Source organism: Rissa tridactyla, chromosome 14 (genome assembly GCF_028500815.1).
Source record: "Rissa tridactyla isolate bRisTri1 chromosome 14, bRisTri1.patW.cur.20221130, whole genome shotgun sequence".
NCBI classification, from domain to species: domain Eukaryota; kingdom Metazoa; phylum Chordata; class Aves; order Charadriiformes; family Laridae; genus Rissa; species Rissa tridactyla.
The window spans coordinates 2,264,554-2,281,221 of record NC_071479.1 but is presented as its reverse complement, the minus strand read 5'-3'; the positions used below and the strand labels follow the sequence as shown (position 1 = coordinate 2,281,221).

Here is a 16,668-nt window from a genome sequence, read left to right as displayed (position 1 = left end):
GGAGTCCGCGCCAGCCAAACCCCCCCGGCAAAGGCTCCTCTGCCCATGGGCTGCCCACGACCCCCAGCCCTGGCATGGTGCTGGGCAGCACTGGGAGGCTCATTTCCTCTGCTTTTGAAATAAGGCTGCGGATTTAATCATTCGCTTGCAAGTCCTCATGTGCCCATGATTTCCACACTGACAATTAGAGGGGCAGGCCAACGCACTGGGTTGGATTTATTTTTTTTTTTCTCAGTAGAGTCAGTTCTACCTTATTAATTTGTAAAGATGCGTTCAATTAGGGAGCACACTGGCTTCGCCTTCCCTTCCCATGCAACGCAAGCTTCTATTCCCAGCCAGGGCCAAGCTCGCTGGGTGCTTTCCCCAGCGCAGAGTCTCTGCTTCCCAAGATTTGCAACCAGGACCAGCCAAGGAAGAGCGTTACCCCGTCACCCCACGGGGAGTCAAGGGATGCCCAGACGGGAGTGACTTGCACAAGGCCACCCAGGGAACCGGTGGCAGAGAGGGACCCGGGATCAGCCCTCAGCCCGGCCTCAACGGCGGCTCGGGGGACTTCCCAGCGCCCGGCCCTGCGCCGGGGAGAACTGGCAGGACCGGCTGCTCCTGCCCCACGGGCACCTCCCCGCGCCCGGCACGCACCGCCGGCCCCGTGCTCCCCCCCTTCCCACACGGCACAGGCAGCGAGGGCCCCAACCCGCACCCCGACCCAGCGCAGGCACTTCTACATCCTCCCTCCCAGTGGGGTCCCCACGTTTCGGGCAGGACTGGGAGCATCCCGCCGCTCTCGGGGATGAGCCAGGATGAGCTTTGCCCTCCGTGCCACTGCTTCCCAGGCCGTATCCTGGGGCTCGCTTGCTTGTGAATCTCCGATAAGAGATTTTGCGCTCCGCCAACACCGGCTGTGGCCCCCAGGGTGCTGCTGAGCATCACCAGGCTGCGGTCCCAGGGTGGGCTACGCCTTACGGCAGCCAGGGCAGCGCCCAGGTACAAATGCCACCGCTCCAAGAAAGAGATCTGGGAGGATACCCGGATCAGCCCGGCATCCCTCGCGCTGCCGCAGGGTTTTGGGAAGGCAGAGGGAGAGGTGGAACCTCCCCACTTGCATAGGGGAGGGCTTTAGATGGGCACCGGCTGTTATCTGCCACCCAGGGCTTGCTGCAAGAAATCCCTGCCCCGCAACATTGCCTGCACACACCTAGAGGCCGTGAAACCTCGCTGGAGAAGCTAGACGTGGTTTTCCGCGCCCGCCCATGGCTGCCATGGCATGACACCCGGCCGAGCAGAGCACCTGGGTGCCCGCGGGGAGCGGCGCCGAACACCCCTCGGCAATTGCAACCCAGGAGGAAAAACAACAAAGCTGAGAAAACCGAGTGCCCGAGCTAAACAAACCCCGCCGTGACCGATGGCCTCCGATTTCCACAGCCTAAACCTGCCCCACAGGTGAGGCACGAAGAGGGAGAGACTTACCATAAGGGAACTGCTGGCTTTTTCCCCCCCAGAGAAGGGTGAAACCCCGAGGCAGAGCTGCACCAAGCTCCAAGGCACAGCGCGGGGGGTGCCGGGTACGGTAGAACCGCTACCAAAATACAACTCGAGCCACAGGCAAAACCCCTTAATGAACCAAATCTGTGTCTCCCAACCTTCTAAAGCAGCCGGCGGGGTGTAATTCGCGGTGCTACGCATCTCAGGAGCAAGTCCCCGCACAGCATCAGCCCCCCCCCCCAGCACCCCACCCCAGGTCAGAGAGCCCCCCCAGCGCATCTGGGATTCCCGCTCCCAGCAAGCCCCGGCTCTGAGCTACTGTTTAGATAAAGTCTCCGACCTTCGCAAACAATAGGTATCAGCTGGCCTGGGGCCAGGCTATCTCTGGCAGGGATCATGGGGGGCCTGCAGGTAATTGTCCCAGGGGCCTCTGGTGTCCGGTCCCTGACGCGGGGGCAGCCGGCCGGCACGGCTCCCCTGCAGAAAACCAGCCCGGGGAGGATGGCAGGGAAGAGGTATGGGGAATTTAAGGCTGCACCACGGCAGCACAGCTTCCAACACGGACCATAGCGCCCTGCCCTTCCCAAGCAACGCTCCCGCTCCCCGCCGCGGGGTCCAACGGCTGCGGTGCTGCCCGGGCATCCTAGAAATACCACCCCAGAGGCTTGGGGAGAGCATCCTGTAAAGCACAAAGTATTAACTTGCTCACAAGGTGCCCATCCAGCAGACCACAATTTGCTTAGGGGTGCAGAAAGTTTCTGCTCTCGCAGGTTTACGCCGGCAGGAAGGGAGCCTGGGTGGCCTGCGTAGGTACAGGAAACCCCTTTCTATCACGTACATCACTCCTCTTCCTCTGGATTTCTTTAACCTTTCACTCTCGGCCTGATTTATGCCTTCACACTGATTTTTGCATGCCTGCACTTCCCTGCTCTCCACTCCCAGGCTGTGGCTCCGCACCAGCAAAAATGCTGGCAGGACCTCGGCATCCGTCTGCCCGGAGCCGGAGAAATCTCTGCGACGAAGCCTCCTCCTCCTCTGCCTCTCTCCGGGGGCGCCGGGTTTTTGCATGCAGCGAGGAGGGGGACGCACACACGTCCCACCGCTGGGCTCGGGGCTGCGCTGCGCTTTGGGGCTGTGCAGCCAAAACACGGCTCCCAGCCACCCGTGGGATCCGCGCTGGTCCACGCGTGATGGGGAGGCAGGCGGCAAAGCACCGGAGCGGCTAATCTGGGACCCCAGGGAGACATCCCAGCAAAGGAAAATCCGAGATGGAGGTTTTGCTGCAAAGGCACTGGGCGGTGAAGCCCCAGGCTCGGGCACAGCAAGCCCGGCAGCGCGAAGGATGGACTCCTTTGGATTTTCCTTGGATTTTCCTTGCAGAGAGGGAAAGGATCCACGACCAGCTCAGCCCTGAAGCCTCTGAACAGGGCAGCTGAGGAGGCGCAGGGCTGGGGGAGCCCGACTGCTGCCACCCGCTCCCCATTCCCGGGATGAGCCACTCCAGCTGGGATGCAGCGGGCAGCACCCCATGGAGAAAGGGCATCCCCAGCACCATGGGCACGTGGAGCGGCGGCCAGTGACCCCTTTGGAGGCAGGAGGGCATGAGGGTGATGTGGACAGCCTTAATGTCACCTAAAGGGCCTGTTGGGTGGGAGGATTAGCAGCTTATTCCCAGTCTCATGGAGAACCTGGTGCAAAAGGAGCAAAACGTCAAACCGTGTCGGGAAACCGGCTTCCCGGGAGCGGACACGGGAACGTGCCTCAGCTGAGGCCAAAGGCTCCGGGGCAGGGACAGCGGCACAGAGCCCAGGGGAAGCACCGCGGCGGGTGTCCGGGGAGGAATCGCAGCTAAAGTCAATTCTTCAGGCCCCCAATTTGGGGCATTTTCAACCTGTGCATCTGGATAAATAGGGAGGGTGGAAGCGGGTGGCCCTGGTGCCATCGGCCACCCCCTGGGAGGAGGGATGCAGGGACACAGCCAGTGCACCAAGCCTGGTTTTCCACCCCTGCTCTCATGTCCTAAAGCCCACATGGATCCACCCTTACAGCTGCCACCATCCAGGGAGGGCAAAAAAAGAGAAAACTCCAAAGTGAGAGCAAAGCATCTCTTGGTCCGATTTGGACGGGACGTGGCAGGTCACCCCCGAGAGCCACCCGCCTCCAGCAGTCCCCCAGCCCGGCACGGCTGCCGCAGCCGAGGGGAAATGAAGTCGCAAAGGTTATCGTTTTGGTGTTTGGCTGAGCATAAAAGTCCTGCTCTGAAAACAAAAAAAAAAGGAAAAGAGGGACGGGGCGAGTGATGAGGGAGGAGAGTGGCAGCAAGACACGGCACGATGGCCCCAGAAACATGGGAAAGGGGATGCGGGGGCTCACTGCACACTAACATCTCCATTTCCAAAGAGTTTCCTGGGAAAATAAATGCAAAGTCTGTTATAAAAGTTTATCTGCGTGGTGCGAGAGAGAGCAAGCGCGCCTGACGCCGGTATAGAGATGTCATTATTTTCATGCATCTGCCTTACCCAATTTTATTTAGTTGCTTTCTGCACCATTTCATGCTCATTCTGCTGCTGAGCTAGACAATTGCTTTATAACTCTAGGGTGCAATTTCACTGTCTGTGAGCCACACGCACACGCACGCACACGGGGTCTGCGCCGGGATGGAGCTGCACCTCCCTCCCTCGCCACCCCAACGTTGGGGACCTTGCATCGAAACCAGTTTTCTTAATAAATGAAATAAAATTAAAAATAAAAAAAATAAAAAAAAAAAATAAAAAAAGAGAGAGAGAGAAAATTAAATTAAAATGCTACGCCACCATCTCTAACATATTATAATTTAAGGAGTGCACGGGGAAGGAGGGGGGGGTGGAAACCAGACCCATAAAGCAGCGGCTCCCCATTAGGAATGAGGAGGATGAACTGGAGGGCAATTTGCTCTCTCACGCTAAGCGAAGGCGGGGAGCCGCAGCCCGGCGGGCTGGAGGGCAGAAGCGCCGTGAATCACGCTGGATTTTTATGATCAATTGAAAGCCACACTGGGAACAAGCGCAGGTCAAAAGGGAGGGCTGGCCCCGCAGGTGCCGAGCTCCCAGACGGCGGGTTCCAACTTGCTGAAGTTCCCCGGTCCTTTGGAGGGTTCGGGTGCCCTCGCAGGGACCCCCAGCTTTCACCCCACACCCCTGAACGCCTAGAGGCCGCAGGGGTGTGGGGCAGGGCAGCAGTAGGGTGTCGGGGGGGTCCAGAAGCAGCCCCAGCACCGATGCAAGGCAAGACGGGGCCACGCATCCCCCCGCCACGGCGCGGATGAGCATCTCCGGCACAACCTGCCGCCGATACGCCGTTATCTGCCGCCGGTCGGGCCCTGCTCGCTGGCGTTAGTGGCCACAGCTCCTCCGCACGGGGCAGAGCCCACAGCTTCCCCAGCCTGATAAACTCACTCATCTGACAAAAACGGGGCAGCAAAAAGAGATGGGTGGTTCAGCACGGTCTGGCAAGGATGGCCGGTGGGAAAAGAGGGTTTCTCTTTCTTTTTTCCCCCCTTTTGCAAGAGCCACAACCAGCACGTGGGTCCTCAGGGAGAAGCCGTTGCTCCCAAGGGAAGCCACGGCGCTGGCAAGATGCTCTCGCCCATCCCTCGTCCCGCCGGGGGCAGCCAAAAGAGCTTCCCCGGCTCGATGCAACGCCGCCGGGTCTGCTCCTGCCTCTCCCTGACCCCGCTCCTCTCTACGCCCCTGCGTGCCTCTGCCATCACTCACCATCCCAGCCGCTGGCACTGAGCCTCCTCCGTGGCATCCCACGTGCCAAGCCCGTCTCCCCGCCTCGTCACCTCCGCATCTCCGGGCGGATCTCGGCTGGAAGCGCATCCCCCTCTCCCGCGCTTCTCCTTCCACTCTTGCTTCACCCCTGCCGTTGCCTCACCGCCGGTCCGTAATGGGCACGTAGGAGACGCGCTGCCCACAACAAAATTGTCTCGCAGCAGCCCACAGAGTTCACAGTGGGGGGAAAAAAAAAAAAAAAAAACACAACAGACCCAAAAAAAACCCCAACTTTCCAGCACTTACTCCTCGGCCAAAAATGGAAAAACAACAATCAAATGTTTCTGGCCTTCGCGCCCAGCGCTGCACAGCCAGCTGAAACTAGACGGGGCATCCCTCCCTAATCCGCTCCCGGCAGCCCCGGCACAAAGGGTTTGCTCCGTGAGCTGCGGGGATGTAAACCTCGGGGGGGCTCCGGGCTCCCTCAGCTCCCCCGCCCCTGATTTTTTTATTTTTTTAAAGTCTATAAAAGCCGAAGAAAGCCAAAACTCCACAAAAGAGGAGACCATGCAAAGTAACAACCAGATGGGAATGCCATTACCATTTTATTGGTCGCAAATACCAGTATCGCACCTTTTATCTCTCCGCTCGGCAGTGATCTCGCAGCCGAGACAATGCGGGCAAAGGGTGATGGGTGAGACAAGACCCAACCCCAAACACGCCACACCAACCTCCATGCACCGAAACCGAGAGATTGACCTAAAAAAAAAACCCAAATTCCCCAGGGTTCCAAAGGAGCAATGCCCACGGCGAGAGGCACCCCCTCCCCTAGGGCAGAACGGGGATGCGAGCGCTGCTCCTGATGCTTAATAAAACCAACATTTAGGGTGTTTCTTCCTCGCTGTCTGGTTTGGGAGCACCTGGCTTGCACGCAAACCCCCATCTGGGAGCTTTTCTTTGCTCCCAGGCCAAAAAGCAGCTTGGGGTTGGTTTGGGGTGTTTTGGCTACCCGGAGCTGGGACCCTCCAAAGCCCCCGGGAGCCCTGGGGAGCTCCGATCCCAGCCGGATCTGCTCAGCGGGGCTGGAAGCCGCCATCCCAGCCGAGGTTTCACAACCATCCCCACGCCCTCGCTCCGGGCCCCGTTCCCAGCTTCGCCGCCGCTCAGACGCACCCGCCTGCCTCAGTTTCCCCACCCTGGATCCGTCTCATCGGGGCAAGATCAGGAGTTTTCAAGGCCGGAATCCGTCCCTTCCTGATGGGCAGGAGCTGGCACAAACAGGGCTGCCATCAGGATTACAGCCCCAAGGTGCAACCTTGAAACTTTTATTGTAGATCACAATAAAAGAGAAAAAAAACAAACACACCAACAACCAGCATTTTATGCTTGCGAGTGGTCTGTTTGAACAGGATTATTTTTTAACTCCACGTTAAACAAAATTTCAAAGGAGGGGAGCTGCATTTGGGCTTAATTTGAACCCTTCCTTCCCTTTCTTCCGAGGGAATTGTTCCCGGTTTATCTCAGAAAACACCCTCCATTTTGAAATTCTCTGTCTTCTCTAAATAAAAAAACTCAGGTTGTTTCCCTGACTTTGCTTTGCTTTTTCTAAGCAAAACGTCGTCAGAAAAGGCAAGTTCTCACAGCCAGTTTCCATTTCAACAATAGAGCATTTTTCCCAGGCTAAATTGCTTCTGTCTGAAAAATCTTCTCGCAGTTTGAGCTGGCTGGCATGTGTGGGGATCCTTCTGTAGGGTTTTTTAAATCCTTATTTGCAATATTATTTCGTCTGCTTTGCGCTGCCTTGATGTTGGAGCAGCCTTTGGAGAGACACAACCACTCCTCCCTCCTCCTCTGCCCTCCCTCCAGGCACACGCTTTCCTTTGAGGAGGAGGAGGAGGAGAGGGGAGAAATGAAATAAAAGACAAGCAAAGAGGAAAATGTCAGAAAGCTGCTTTTTGTGTGTGTGTCAAACGTTCAAAGTTATTCCAGAGTCTAGTCTTTAAATGTAATAAAATACAGCAACTCCTGACAAAATCAATTAAAATAAAACCACCCAGGCTGCCTCCCCTATTGCTTTGTAGCTAGACTGACTTTGAGAGCCCACCTGGGCCTTTTTGGAAGCAATTATGGAACTGCTGGGTTGGATCCTGCACCAGCGGCATGCTGGCTCTGCCCAGCATCCCTTCGCACTGCTCTCCGAGCATCCCTTCGCACTGCTCTGCCCAGCATCCCTTCGCACTGCTCTGCCCAGCATCCCTCCTCATCCTTCTGCCCCGCGCCCCTTCGCACTGCTGTCCGAGCATCCCTCCTCATCCTTCTGCCCACCATCCCTCCCCATCGCTCTCCGAGCATCCCTTCCCATCCCTCTGCCCAGCATCCCTCCCCATCGCTCTCCGAGCATCCCTTCCCATCCCTCTGCCCAGCATCCCTCCCCATCGCTGAGCATCCCTTCCCATCACGGGCCGGAGGGAGGAGAGACCCAGCTCCTTCGCCGACGCAGGGAGGTGACGCTGGGAGACATGGCGGGGATCGGAGCCAAAGAAGAGGATTAATTAGAGCCCAATTAGGTTACCAAGATCCCAGGGAAGGTCCCTGCAATACCCAGCGGTGATTTGAGGTGTCCCCAGCTTTGGTTACCGCTGGCAGCCCCGCTCAGCAGAGAGGACCCTGGCTGGGGGACAAGGACCCCCTCGACATCCCCGCTCCATCACCATCACCCATACGGTTCAGCCCCTCACCAAGGGCCACCGCCTCCCGCAGCGGGGTCGTGGGATATTTATAGCAAGAACGATTCCGTGATTTCAGGCAGGCGAGAGCCTCGGGGGAATACCCTGCTCACACACGGTCCCCCCCGAAAGGCGCCGCGACGCTCGTAGGAACCAGCACCTTGTGCAAGGGGCAGGACCAAAGAGCATCCCAAAGCCCAAGCCCGCAGCTCCGCTGTTTGTTTGTTTTCTTAACCATCCTGGGGGGGGGAAAAAAAATAAAAAAAAAAAAAAAAAAAAAAATCAAAGATTCAGCCGGGTGGCAGGGCTCTGGCATATGGCAATGCACCCCTGCTCCCAGAAAACAATACTCCAACAAAAAGGTTTTTAACCCGTTTCTTAATAAATATTTATTTTTGCCTTCAAGATGTGGGTGGGACGAAGCCAGGGTGTATTTTCCAGCGAAATGTTTTGATTCCCCCCTTGATTTTTATTTTTTTTCCAACAGGAGCAAAGTGCCAATAATAATATTTGCGATGAATAACTAAAATTCTGTGGCTTTCTCCCCCGCTCTCTTTTAAATAAATAAAATGCCCTAAATACGAGAAACACAAACGCTCTCTCCAACACAGCAGGACGACGCGGAGTAAACTCAGGGACCCTCGGCGGATTTATTTAACTGTCACAGCCCAGATTCTGAAAAAGGCAAAAATTCCTTCCCAGCTTGTTTTGCATATGTCAACTGGGAGAGGCTGAGCCCTACACTACGCTTCGGCAAGAGGGACCAGGACACGACTATACTTTATTTTATACTTTATTTATACTTTATTTCTTGCTCCTAGAAGGCTCCTCTCTGGTGCGGCACCGGCAGCCCCACGGAGCCAGCCGGCATCTCCCAGAAGTGGGGCAGAGGATTCCTCCTTCCTCACAGGGATGCTGGGACAAGCCGTGACACTTTCGGCGCCTTCCGAAGTTCTTCCTCCCTACGGATTTCCCTACCGGCTGTAAATTTCTGAAGCTAAAAGAAGGAGAATTGAGGAACGTGATGAGATGTCAACCCAGATGGGGGCTCCCACCAGTCTGCCTCGGGTTTTGACGCAGGATGAAGATGCTCACACTCCCATGCTCTCTTCCACCCCAAGCAGCCCCCATGCCCCGGGCTGTCCCCCCCCCAAAGCCGGTCACGGGGTGGGGGGGTTGTTTTGCTGTTTTTCTCGGACGCGTTCCCCTGCACGGCCAGTTCTCACCCCGCATCCTGAGCAGCTGCAGCCACCCCTGGCACGGCCGCGCGGGTGGGAAGACGGACTCGCAGAGGTTGCAACCCGGTGAACTGACCTCCGGGAGGGAAGCACCAGCCTCGGACATCCATTAACTGTTTCTTCCCCCCCCCGCCATGAGGCTGTGCCTCAAGGAAAGGATCCCCGAGCTCAACATCTCTCTTTCGCTCCCCAGGAGCTACCACCTTCCGAGGGGAACGGGCAAAGAAGAAAACGAAGCAATAAAAGGATTTCAATGGTCAGAGCCTTGGGAGCAAGCAGCTACCCAAAGATCCAAGCTCCTTGGTTTGCACGTCAGACCCCAGCCTGGCCCCGGGCAAAGCCTGACCTCGGCACATGCACCCCACCAGGCCGGAGATGTGGGTCCCCCCAGCCTCGCAAGCTCTTGCATGACATCCTTTTTCTTGATTTTCCTCCTCCTGGAGACTCGGCACAGCACAGCCCCCCAGGAGGAACAAAAGCAAGACATGCCCGATCATTCAAAACCTAGTAAAGGGAGATCTGTAGCCCCAGACAGCTTCTAAAGCAGCATCTGCTGGACCCGAGGTGACCCCGGGCTGTGGCGGTACCCGTGCCGTGCAGTGTCCCCGCTGCCCACAAACCCTGGGATCACGCTGCAGGTTGTCCAGGGAGCGGGACAGCAAACGGAGCCACAGGGCAACGGCGTCCAGCCTGGGAGATGCCCAGGGACGTGCCGTCCTCGTGGGAAGCCTCTGCCTGGCATCTGCCAGCAGCTCCTGAGACCAGCAGGAAAAATGAGATACTACTATTAAAAGTGCCCAGCGCTGGCCACGCTTCCACCCATGACATCAGCGGAGTTATCTGAGTCTCACCACGGGCAGGACTTGGCCAGGAACCTCCACCGGGTTATCCTTTTGAGGCCAAACTGAGATGAGATTCTGGCGGGGCCACACAGTGACGGAGCCTGATTTCGACCCCCGGTTGCTCCTGTTCTCCGGCTCAGGTCCATACTCGTGTGCAGGGAAACAAACTCCACAAGCTTGGCTATTTTTTTCCCCTCGGCTTGCAAAGGCCAGCTCCCAACCACGAGATGAGATGGGGTTGGCAAAACACCCTAGCACTCTGCAAAGTCGGGACCTGGCGGGTTTTGGACCATTCCACTTCCAAAGAGCATCGAGGCCCCCTGGCCCCACCAGCTCCACTCTGGTCTCGCTGGGAAGGTCTCTGCTCACTCTCCTCGGGGCTCCCCTCGCTCTCACAAACTGCTCACGCACTTTCGGGCTCAACCTGCCTCCCGTGCTCAGAGCAGGACCAGCATCTCCCCCTCCGAACCCTGCAGAACCCCTGCAGAACCCACCGCCCTTACAACCAAAGCTGATTTCTCCAATAACCGGTGACCAAAGGCGGTGGATAAAGTTTAGGAGTCACTTCTGCAGCAGACACAAACCCAGATCACGCACCAAAAACAGCTCCCGCGGGCAGCTGAATTTTCTCCCGTGCGACGTTATAACCCGCCCACCCCCCCAGCATCACTGTGCCGGGGTGCCCACCTTGTTTTCCCTCTGGATGCTCCTGCAAAGACCCACCCTCTCCCCGCCATACACACGCACATACGTTTATAAATGAGCAGATAAATCAGTTGTTTTTCGCTTGCGCCAGTGTGAAAATCCTTCCCCGAGCCAGCAGCAAGGTGACACACGCTCCCCCTCTCCTCCCCCGTCAAAGTCAACATGACTAATAACACCACGTATTATTTAGCATCTACGGTGTAACAGGGGAGCTCAGGTCTGAAAGAAAACGCAAGTATATACGTAGGGGCCTGATCCTGCCCGTATCAACAGAGGTTTGGACTGTTTTCCGTCAGACCATCAAAGGAAACGTAAATCTCACAGCAGCCACCCCTGAGATTAAGCCACTTTTGTGTGCAAGAGACAGGCACTTTCTGCTTCGGTGGGTGCATTCTGCGTTTCACCCACCCCAAAGGAGCGGGTTTGACTTCGGCAGGAGGACCCGCTCCCGGGGGACACCGCAGGCGAGATGCTTTTAGCCCGAGCAGCAACTCCGGGCAAGTCAACCCAGCGGTGTTTCCCACCTCACAGCGAATCAACCAGGGGCACCGTAAAACCGTGATTTTGGGGGCAAAGCAGATGCCAGCTGAAGACCTGCCAGCCCGCGGGGGCCAGGCTCTCCCTGCCAGGTCTCCCCCCGGACCCGAACCACAGCAGTCCTGGAAACACTCCCAAGGGGCAGGGCTGGCCAGGGACCTTGTGATGGCGTTTATATTTATTCCGCTCTTAGAAAGGAACAACTAAAATTGCAATTCTTAAACAAAAACAAACAAAACAAAAAAAAAAGGAAAAAAAAAAAAGAGCAAGAAAGAAACAAAACACACCAGCAGAGGCTGAGCACAGATTTAAAGCCCAGGGAAGCCGGAGTGGATGTTCTCATTGGCCGTGGGCTTGCTCGGCCGGAGGCTGCGAGCCCACGGGCCGCCGCGCTAAACAGTGGCGGAGAGGGCAGGATTCGTCCTTCTTCCCCCTCGCCGGGACTTGGCGCCAGGCTACTTCGCTAAAACTTTTCTTCCCCCCACCCTAAACACTGAGCTCTGCAATATCACTTCTCCTGAAACCCAGACGTAAGGAGGCATTCGCCCTTACAAGCCAGGACTTGACTCAGTCGCCGAAACCATGGCAAACTCCAGCTGGAAATAGGTTTTAAAACGTAACTAAAAAGAGGGGAAAGGAAAAAGAAACAAGCCAAAAAAAAAAAAAAAGCAGGAGGGTCCCAAGCGTGCCGGCTTCTGGGAGCTGCCAGCGAGGGAAGATGCGAGCAGAGGGACCAGTGTGGGCGCAGGACGGGGGTCCCCGCGGGCGACCACCTCCCCCCGCCCGCCTGCGCGCCCCAGATGCTGGTGGGGAGGGAGAAAAGGGAGGAAAGGGGAAAAAATAATAATAATAATAAAAAAAAAAGAAACCGAGAAAGAAAAGCAAGGGGGGAGGGGGGGAGCAAAGGCTGCGAGCTGCCGAGCCCTCCTGCAGAACCAGCCCCGGGCGGGGAGGGGGCTCTCCCGGCCGAGCCCCGGTGCCCGCTGCCCCGTTTGAAAATACCGCTTGCGCCGCCCGCCCGGGGCCCGCCGCCACCCGGCGCCTCGCGGAAAGAAAACACACTAAAAAAAAAAAAAAAAAAAAAAAAAAAAAAAAAACCAAAAAAAAAAACCCCCCCAAAAAAAAACCCCAAAGAAAAAAAAATAAAAAACAACACACAACAAACCGAAAAATAATTAACTACAATCAGGCGGCCGGAGCGGGGGCCACGGGGCAGGCCCGCCCGGCGCTGACACCAAGTTGTGTGTCCCCCCCCCCGCTCCGGGGAAGGGGCGCAGCGCATCCCCCCCCCCAGACCGGGTAGAGAAGCGGAGGAGGGGGTAGGTCGGGCGCTTATTTTATTTTATTTAACGCGCACGCACACACATACCCACCACCACCACCCCCCCCCTCGCCCCGCCGCAGGAATGGAGAATCTTTTTCGGAACAAAACTCACCCAGTGGCAGGAAGTGTTTGGTGTCCATAGCTGGTGCTTAACTCATGCCAAGGGGCTTGGTGGAGATCGGCGGCGAAAAAACACACAGGCACAGGGCGCGCAGAGGGGAGGAGGAGAGCGAAATCAAAGCGAAAGGGGGAGAGGGAGGGGGGAGGAAAAAAAAAAAAAAAAAAAAGGAGGAAAAAAAAAAAAAGCCCAAGGGGCGGAGGAAGAAGAGGAGGAGGAGGAGAGGGAGGAGGCGGGGAAGGCTGCGGCCCCGCACCGGCGGCCCCGCAGAGGAGGCCGCGGAGTTGTGGCAAACTCCCGGCTCCGTAACTCCGCCGGCGGCGGGGCTGCGCGGGGCGCGCTGGGCTCCGCGGCGGGGCCCGCGCAGGGGGGAGCGAGCGCCGCGCCCGCCCCGCAGCGACCGCCCGCCCCCCGCCCAGCGCCCGCCCCGCGCCCGCCCCGCCGCCGCCCGCCCCGACGGGTGCCGGGGTGTGTGGTGTGGGTTTGTTTTTTTGTTTGTTTTTTTTTTTTAAAGTGATGGGGAAAAAGGGTTACTAAAAAAAAAAAAAAAAAGGAAAGAAAACCACCGCGGGGTGCGGAGCGCTGCGGTGGCGGCGGGGGGGTGGCTCTGGGAGGGATGCTGCGCGATCTCAGCTGACCCCAGGGCTCGGGGAGAGACCCCCAGCGCCGTCCCCGCGGTGCGTCACCCGGCGGCCGGCCTTCAAAGCGCGATTTATTTCGTTTCCCCATAAAACGAGGCGCCACAAATAACTCTCTGTGCCTGTGCCGTTCGTCTGCGAGGTCCCACCGCCTCGGCGCTGCGGGTACCGACCCCCCAGCACCGCTGGAGGCCTCCCCTTCCCCCCCCGCCCCGACTTAATAAATGACACTCAGCCTTGTAAGAACCTGTATTAGTGACTTGATGGACCAAAGCGACTCTACTATGCATGAAGCATATTAAACATCATATCGACCCTCGCTCCTGATGGCCGTAACGTGCATAACAAACAGGTTCAGGCCACGGCTCCAGCTGCTCGCGTGCAGTGGGGAACGACGGGGTCACACGGGAAGCCTGAGATGACACCGGGGACAAGTGCTGGGGGTTTCTGCTGGCGTGGGGAACTGCCAACGCAGAGCCCGGTTCTCCTGCAGCAAGCGGGGGTGGGGGAAATCGGGGGGTAGGTGGGAGAGCCAGGGCACCCACCACCATCCCGCTTTACAACACACACATGGGTGCGCTGCTGCCGCCAACCATCATCTCGCTGTGTGGCGGATCCAGCCGTGGAGCGCTTCCGAGCCTCTTATCTGCCATGATTTATTCTTTAATTGGCAAAGCCTCTCGTGTCATAAATATTAGCAATCTAGCACCTCCTCCTATAAAAACAAAGCCTCTTATCTATCTTTCAGTGCCATATCCCTGTCTATCACCTGCGTGCACTTATCGGTCTGTCTCATACCTGTCACTGTAGTAAGTCAAGCCACGCGGGAGAGGCCCCGGAAAGGCCCTGAGACCTGATTTCTCTTACTTAAAACTCTTGCCTGCTCTTCTGTGCCAGGGATAGACCCTGCCTTTCCTTCTGGGCAGACCCACACGCGAGCGGTTAGATGGGGGGTACACAGCTGGCAACCCCGCAGGAGCCTGGTGCGGACCAGCTCGGGACCCCCCCGCGATGCATTGACATTCATCAGCTTTAATTATAACAAAAAACCCACCAAGAGGACCCATCTTGCGTCAGGCAAGCGGCTGCAAACTGACACGCGGAGAGCTGCAGAAGTTAAAACAAAATAAAACATCTTGGATCCTTTTTATCCTCTGCTCCTGTAATTTCAGCATGTCCAAACAGATTTTGGTGTGTGTTTATAACTGGTAACTTCATTTGCTCCCGGGCTGGGACCTTAAATGCCAAGTTTCATCTCTAAGTCAGTTTTTATGGCTGAGTTGCATTAACTCCTGGGAGAAAAGGGAAAAAAGGAAATATATAAGGATATAAAGAAAGTTGGAGGTTGTTAGAAAAAGCAGGTCCAAAGCCTCTAAGAGTGGGTCGGCGGGGCAAAAATCACGGATCTCACGGATACCTGCATACAAACCCCGACAGCAAAAAGGTGGAAATCAGTTTCCTGATAAACTAAAGCTCATCTTTGTGTCTGATAAGGGAAAACCCATCTGGGGGCAACGCTCCTCCGTGCCTCGCTGGGACAGATCCGGGCTCTTGCCGGCCTGGACCACACAAACGCCATTTGGGTCACGGGTGCTGGAACGGCCCAAGATGAGCGTGGGTCTTCACGGCGTTGGGCATGTCCACGGTCATCAGGCAGCCTGCACGCGGTGTCGACGGCTTTACCCCACCACCGAGCACAGGATCTGGCCCCAAACCTCAGGATCCCAAAGCACGCTTAGGTGGATGGCTGCAGCAGATATCAGGGTTATTAGACCCACGGCTGAAAATCCACCTTTGTAGACTCTAACACATGAAATTACCATAACTAGGGCATTTCACGCTCCTCTCCCATCAAGCTGTTTAGAGCAAATTAAATTTCTCCCTAACCAGCCTGTAACAGTTCGTGTTAGATGTGGATCTAAATGTTAATTGCAGTGACAATAACAGGTCTGATCCTGCAGTCCTTATTTGGGTAAAACCTCCCACAGAAGCCAGAGGAATTTTGCCCCAGAGAAGACAGCTGGATGCAGTCCCACATTTCCAGTCTCTTGAAGATGCCAGAAGGTAGCAAGGATATTTCTGTGATGTTACAAACCTTCTCTTTCCCTTTCCCTCCCCCCCCGCCTTACCCGCCTCCCCTCAATTCTTTAATGCACTATTAATTTAATAAGCCCTACCAGGCTGCCTAATGCTGTGCTCAACTTCAGCTTTGCACTTCCTAGCTAAGGACTTAAATCATCATGGGGGGTGATGGGGGGACGTTAAGATAATTTTTGCAGGTCATTGGCTTGTACATCTGCTTGCTGCAGGGACGCTTGAAGGTCCTACGCTGTCTGGGAGAGCCGTCTTGTGAGACTGTGAGCGGCTCTTGTTCTCCCTGCCCTTGGGTAATGCAAATACCCTTTAGCCCGGGATCCTACGGAAGGCAGGCGGATGCGATGGGGTGATTTTGGGTCTGCCTGGCCTCATTTCAACAGCTTCAAATCCCATCACTCAATTCTGGCTAAATTTGACAGAGAGGGAGATACTATGTTCATTCACAGATCAAAGTCAGGTAGGCAAAGGCTTCTCCCTCCATCCCCACACTCCCTCTGTTGCCTCCACATTTGGGGCAAAGGGATGTAGGTGCGCGTGGGCAGCAGCAGGAGGTGGGCACTGAGTTATTTCGGGGGCTGAGACCTGAGACTGCATCCAGAACCGAGCACCTGGGCCCACTAAGGGGATTTGGAAATCAGAGCTTTTGTTTTTCCTAAGTGATTCCAGCTTATCTCGTCCATAACCCAGAATTATCTGATGGGACAAAAGCAAAACCTGCTGTGCTTCTTCTACTGTTTCATGCCCTCCTGCACAGTTAGAAAAAAACCCCCATCTATTTCCCTCCCTGACTGCATTTTATTACAGATTAAAGAAAGAATAAATACAAAGTCTAAGTGAGAAAGAACAGGAGAAGCTCACGGGCCATGTCTGGGCTCCATCTCGCCCAGCACAGCCAGGGGCAGGGCTGCCACGGGTGGCCAGAGCTACCCTGAGGTAGGGGCAAGGGTGGTTGTAGCCACCGGCCTGGGGCTCATGGCCACAGAGTCCCTCCTCAAGGAGGCCACGTGTGACTTGGACAGTCCGGCTGCATGCGAGCTGAAAGCCAAATACAGACGGAGGAAGACACCTTCCGCTCACGCAGACTTTGTGGGACTTCGCCAGGCTTGTCCTCAACTCCAGCGACCCGCTCCCCGCAAAGTCGCTGCAGGTTCCAGGACCTTGAACCCTTTGGATGCCGTAGGGCCAGGATCTGTGTTACCCGCCTCCCCC

General features: G+C 56.4%; 1 protein-coding gene across 1 annotated transcript in view; it reads right to left on the bottom strand.

Moving 5' to 3' along the window:
- Nucleotides 1-13,092, bottom strand: part of RXRA (retinoid X receptor alpha) — a 118,576-nt gene extending 105,484 nt beyond the window's left edge. The window contains exon 1 of the mRNA XM_054220375.1: nucleotides 12,719-13,092. Within this exon, the coding sequence (XP_054076350.1) occupies nucleotides 12,719-12,746 (28 nt within the window). The 5' untranslated portion in view covers nucleotides 12,747-13,092. The remainder of the gene's footprint in view (nucleotides 1-12,718) is intronic.
- Nucleotides 13,093-16,668: the final 3,576 nt, after the last annotated feature.